General features: G+C 50.9%; 1 protein-coding gene and 1 pseudogene across 1 annotated transcript; both read left to right on the top strand.

Annotated features, from left to right (window-relative positions):
• Window positions 1–425: 425 nt before the first annotated feature.
• On the top strand, window positions 426–751 carry LOC104650707 (uncharacterized). Its single transcript, XM_039471451.1, is given in 2 exon segments — window positions 426–510; window positions 513–751. Coding segments are annotated over 2 exon segments (324 nt in total).
• Window positions 752–1080: 329 nt separating this feature from the next.
• LOC141584946 (p53-regulated apoptosis-inducing protein 1-like) lies at window positions 1081–5827 on the top strand (annotated as a pseudogene).
• Window positions 5828–6312: the final 485 nt, after the last annotated feature.

The following is a 6312-nucleotide window of genomic DNA, read 5'->3' as shown; positions in this document are numbered from 1 at the left end:
AATCCGGGCAGCCCACCCCTTACAACTTCGGACACAGAGGGCTTGTTGCTTTCTTGAAAATCTAGTTAATGACTAATTAATGGCTAGTTAATATCTAACTAATGACCAGTTAATGACCGTGCTCCTAACTCCATCATCCCACTCGCTTTCCCCAAATTCAACACAACTGGCTTTCAGTTTGAGTCTCCCAAAGCGTCTCCTAGGGTGTGGGTTACAGCCCAACCCTGGTGTCTCACTTTGGGTGCATTGGCCTCTGCTTCCCAGATCCAAGTACAACCAAAACTCTAATAATTGCTGGCCCAAGCTGCCACCAATGCTTCTGTTTATAGCCTGTTTTGTTTGTTTTTTATTCCGTAGGCACTGGCCCTAACAACAAATGAGAAGAAGCCACGTTCTGTGTTTTCTGCAGACAGGGTCTCCCTTGGATGGGGTCTTCCCCTAAGGTGAGCTTCAGATCTGCTCAAGCTTCCGGTGGTAGGGCCAGGAGGCAGGGCCTGGGCTGGGGAGACCAGAGCCCCGCAGTGATGCTCAGATACCGACATTGGGCTGGGAAGGACCCCGTAGTGAATATTGAGACGGGAAAGAGTGAACATGTCTTTTGCCTGTCGTGGCCACGGGCAGACTTTGCTCTCACCGTGGTGCTGACATCCCAGGTTTTCAGACTGGCCAGGACTCAGTGACAGCATCTAGGTCCTCGAGGCTGCGTGAGGACTGTCCCCAGCCCAGGGCACTGGAAGGAGCTGGGAACTGACAGCCCTGATCAGTAGTCCCAAGAGAATGGCCAGCCTTCCTCCTCCTCCTCCTCCTCACAGTCTTGGGTTTCTAGAAGGCAGAAAGGTTTTCTGAGAAACAAGGCTTTTGGAAATAAGGGGCTGCCTTTCTGTCGGGCCATTCAGAAAGGGAGAAATCAACGGAGAGACTGAACGAAGGGCCCGTAGGGAATGCAGTGGAAGGGAGGCTGGGGCGCAGGGCTCCGGGTCTGCGGATCTGTGTCCCTCCCACATCCTGCTTTTGTCCAGATGGGCCTGGGAGCAGCAGTCCCTTACTCCAGGAAGTCATTTCCCTCGGCCAGTAATGAAGATGACGCACTCGGAAGCTTGTGGGCTCTGAGGACGGGAAGGTCACAGGGGCCATGCATTCATCCCAGCAGAGACAGCACGTGGCTCTGGAAGCAGACACAGGCTGGGCCTGGGCCAGGTGGCAGCCAGGAGCCAGGAGCGCCTGCACCTCCCTGGAGGCCCACGCTTCTCTGCCCAGAAGCTCACGCACAGCCTCTGAGGTGCAGGGCCCAGGTGTTCCGGAGTGACAAAGCCCTGAGCTGTGGTGAGGGGAGGGAGGGAGCTCCGGTCTATGGCTGTTCTTTGGGCGGATTTGCTGCCACCATCTCTGTCTCTAATGTCCTTTGCACCACTGACCTTGAGGAGCCTTTTATTCCTCTTGTCCCAGTTTGGTTTCCATGGGAACCTGAGTGGCAGCGTCATCACTTTGCTGAGGTGAAATGCCCCTGGATGCCGTGAATACCTAGGGGAAAAATTGCCAGAGAAGAATAAACCATCCAGGAGACTTACCCGCAGGGCAGGGCTTCTGTAGCCGGCTTCCATTTCCTCTCAAGTTTCAGGTCTCTTTGTTTTGGGTCCCTGAGTTCATGGAGGCTGCAGGGGAATAGAAGCCCCCTCAGTTTAGTCTGGATCTTGGTCCTCAGCAACTGTCTGGTGCCTGGTAGGTGGGTGATAGTTGCTTAGTGGGTGTGGGCTGTGATAAAATTAAGTGATTTGATGTCCTCTCCATAAATCCAGGTAACGACATAGCGTTTTTGAATTGGTGGCGCTCCAGAAATTTGCCATCTGACAAAATGACATCATGACAGAGTTGTAAACTGCTGTGGATATATTTTATTTTATTTCTCAAATTAGGAAAAAAAGCTAACGGTACACTTGAGAGTGGTCACTATAGCCAAACTGATTGGCAGCCCCTGAACTTTCTGGAATGGGCCGTGGGCTTCTCAGTGACATGCTGGACAGTGGGACAGGTTTGGAATGAGTGGTCTTCCATTCTAACTTTAGTTTCTGCAGAGCTGTTGAGAGCATGGAGCCAGGCTACAGGGACTGGGTTCAAATCCTGACTCTGCCACTTAGAAGCTGTGTGTACATGGGCAGGGCACTGGGCTGCCTGAGTCTCGGTGCACCTGTCTATAAAATAGAACAATAATAGATTCCATCTCACAGATTCACTGTGTGGATAAAATGAAGCAACATATGTGAAATGCTAAAAACAGCGCCTGCACATAGTATGTCCTAAATATCTTACTGTTACCATTAGCGTATTTTGTTTATTCCAAGATATATATATTTTCCCCATTTGGTATCTATGAAATCTAAAGATTTTTTGTTTCCTATCTTGGGACACAGAATAATGGTGTGCCTTACAATGGACTGTGTTTGAGATTCCCTGAAATACATTATTGTTTTTGTTTTTATCCCTGGTCTCTAACATGGTATCCGATAAGTAACAAGGGCTCCATATATTTTGCAAAGAATAAATTCTCTCCCTGCCCACTGAGGACTTGGTCAAGGTCTCTCCAGGCTTTTCCTTCCTGGAGTCACAGTGCTTAGAGACAGGCCGCTGGGGTCAGCATGTGAGCTCAGCTATGATCAGAAAAAAAGTACTGTTGGCCACGTGCGGTGGCTCATGCCTGTAATCCCAGCACTCTGGGAGGCCGAGGTGGGCAGACCATGAAGTCAAGAGATCGAGACCATCTTGGCCAACATGGTGAAACCCTCTCTCTACTAAAAATACAGAAATTAGCTGGGTGTAGTGGCATGCACCTGTAGTCCCAGCTACTCGGGAGGCTGAGGCAGGAGAATCACTTGAACTCACGAGGTGGAGGTTGCAGTGAGCCGAGGTTGCACCACTGCAATCCACCCTGGCGAAGAATCCAGACTCCATCTCAAAAAACAAAAAAAAAAGTACTGTTGAGAAATGGCCCTGGCGCGGACTGGAGGCCACCTCATTTCCTGCCTTGACCACTGGGCCCATGGAGTGGCTAGGTTGCCTCATTTGCGTCCTTCTGACAATCAGAGGGAGCTTTATATCCATTGTGGTCAAGGCCCTCCAGAGAAACTGAACCAGTACGGTGTGTGCATAGAAAGAGACTGAGCCTAAGGAATTGCGGAGGCTGGCTAATCCAAAATCTGCAGGGCGGGCTGGCAGGCCACAGACCCAGGAGGAAGCTGGTGCTGCCTGTCACTCTGAGGTCATCTGCTGGGAACTTTCTTCCTGCTGGGGGAGCTGAGTCTTTCATTCTCTTCAGGCCTTCATTGTCTTCAGCTGCTTGGATGAGGCCTGCCTGCGTTACTAAAACTCTGCTGATCTAAAGTTTATTTCATCTGAAAAACACAATCACAGAAACATCCAGAACAATGTTAGACTAAATATCTGGACGCCGCGATCAAGGCAAGTGAACATACAATCAGCCGTCACAGTGTGTACAGAGGACTGTGGAGTGAAGGTGTGTGTTTGCTGAAGGCCCTTCTTCCCTAGCAGAGGCTGCACCCGCTCCCCTGTGGCGTCCTAGGGGCTCTGTCAACTCTACCATCGTATCTTCTGTTATCTCCCCAACAACCCTGCCCTGCAGGTAAGAGTGTTTTTATTGGGGAAATAGGGGAGGGACAGCGGGGGGTGGGGAGTTGAGAGAGATAGCATGGGGAGAAATGCCAGACATAGGTGAAGGGGGAGGAAGGCAGCAAACCACACTGCCACGTGTGTACCTATGCAACAGTCTTGCATGTTCTTCACATGTACCCCAAAACCTAAAATGCAAAAAAAAAAAAAAGAGTGTTTTTATTTTCCAGAGTAAAACAATCAGAGTTTAAATGACTAATTTGTAGATAACTCTGGGAAGCCAATGCACTGGTCAGATTCAGGTTTATTTGTCTGCAACTCTTGCTTTGGAAGGATAAGAGCAGCTACTGTTACCATGGTTTTATTAACATATTTAACACTTAGGTTTGCTATATTTCGGGCACTGTTCTAACTATGCTAACTCTCCCCAAGAATTCCAAAGGCAGGTGTGATTCACAAGTCATCTGAAGGTGGGAACCGCCTGCAGTCCACATTGCCTGGGCACTGACCCCCAGGACGCCTCTGAGCTACCAGGGGCTGATTATTTCTCTTCCACCTGCCAATCCTCTTTCCTGCATTTTCTTCTTCTTCTTTTTTTTTTTTTTATTGAGCAGCTGATGAACACCTGCTCAGGATGGGCATGAGTGCCCTGTGGTGTTTGCACCCCGTCTGCTCTCAGCACCTCCTAATGGTGCTGAGACGAGTGCCTGCCTTTCTCAGTCTGCCGTGTTTGGTGAGAGGCCGAACACAGGACGGTGCAGGGGGTGATCCACGCCCCGTGTGCTCCTGGGCCCACCACTTTGCACTTGTCTTGTGCTTTCCTTAATGGCCAGTGGCCGAGGCTCAGTCCTTCTGTCCTTGTCCTCATGAGCAACATGGATCTTGGCAGCAGGACATCTGTCACTCTCTGAGTGTTCATTCAGGACTGAAGTCTGGAGGGCACAGGGAAGCCACAAGCACGAGATCTCCTCCTTCACCGCCTCCTGTGAAGCTCTTTCCATCAGGACAGAGCCAGGTGCTGAGGGGTCACAGAAAGAGAAAGTGCCACTTGGACCGCTGGGCCACCAGGTGAAGCAACTAAGGCCTTTGGCACTTTGAAAAGACACTGGTAATTACCTGGTGCCAATAATGAGTGACTCTCCTGCCTCAGCCTCCCAAGTAGCTAGGACTAGAGGTGGTCACCACCACTGAGGGAGACCCGAGCACTCAGTGGGAAGAGGGAGCAGTGTGGGTTAGGTTGGGTGTGAAGAGCGAAGCAGGAGTGACTTCTGGGGAATGGAAGACGGAGGATTTTCCAAAAGGCAGAGAGAAGAGGGCAGGACAGGTTTCGGGAGAGCAGGGAAGAGCGAGCACCCTGTGGAAAGGGGTTCTCTACCTCGTCCCGCCTGAGGCTCTGTGTTCCCACTCCCACCTACCCTGGCCTCACGCCCCGAGTAATCTCTTTGCCGTTGGCATCTTCTGCTTCCTTCTCTCCAGCAGACATTTCCCATCCACGCTTAGGCATACCTCAGTGTCTTGTATCTTAAAACATTAGCTCACAATCAGAAACTCCAGAATCATCTCCACCCATCCCCGTTCCCTGCAGACACCTGCCGCCCTGGTTCTCACCTCCACATCACGGCCACTATTCCAGGAACTGAATCGTGTGCACCTGCTCTCAATCCTCCCGTCTCATGCCCCCTGAGCCCCTTGACACTGGCCTCTGCACCCATACCCTGGCAACAGCCCTTGCTAAGGGGCACAGTTCCCCTTGCACTCCCCCTCTCAGCAGCATGCCACACTCCTCCCCACATCCTGGAAGTGCTCCTGCCTTGGTCTTTGATGGCCTGGACACCTGGTTCCACTGGTTTGTCTCCTGCCCTTGTGCCCTCCTCCTCCTCCTCCTTGGGCTTCCGTCCCAGGCCAGTAGCTTCCTTGGATGCCTCAAAGAGGCTTCCCATGCACTATGCTTTGGAAGTTTGTCCCTTCCAAAGCTCATGCTGAGCCATAATCCCCAACATGGCAGAACTGAGAGATGCGGCCCTTAAGAGGTGACTGGGTCATGAGGGTCCTACCGTCATGAATGGATTAATCTGTTTGTGGATTAGCGGATTCACAGATTAATGAGTTAGTGGGTGAATGGATTCTCGTGGGATGCTTTGGGCCACCTCAGGCCTCTACAGACTCCCTGCCAGCAAGGAGACCCTCACCAGGTGCAGCCCCTTAACCTTGGACTCCTCAGCCCTTCATAAAAAATAAATTCCTTCCCTTTATAAATCACCCAGTTTCAGGTATTCTGTTATAAACAACAGAAAATGGACTAAGATAACATTCAACACAGAAAAAATGGAACTTAGCTCTTTTTCAAGCACAATCTTTCTTCAGTGTCTTCTTAGCAAATGTGATCATCATTTAGTCTTTGTTCGGGTCCCAAATGAGAATGCCAATCTTGACACCTCTCACCCTACTCAGTGCCTTTCTTCCATTACTCACTGGCCCTGTTGATGCAGGATTTTTTTCTTGGTCACTTTGCAAGGTGGGGACCTCCAGCCAGAGACACCCCACCTGGGCCTCGCTCGGCCATGCTAACTGCTGCAGGAGACAGCCCGTCCACTCAGCTTGCCTGGGCAGAGTTTGGCTTGCACCAGTTCCCAGGATCTTGTCCAGCATCCAAGAAGAATGAGCCAATCAAAGAATGAGCAAGGCAGAAAG

The sequence above is a fragment of the Saimiri boliviensis genome, chromosome 6, assembly GCF_048565385.1.
Source record: "Saimiri boliviensis isolate mSaiBol1 chromosome 6, mSaiBol1.pri, whole genome shotgun sequence".
In the NCBI taxonomy this organism is placed as follows: domain Eukaryota; kingdom Metazoa; phylum Chordata; class Mammalia; order Primates; family Cebidae; genus Saimiri; species Saimiri boliviensis.
This window is presented reverse-complemented; position numbering and strand designations above follow the sequence as displayed.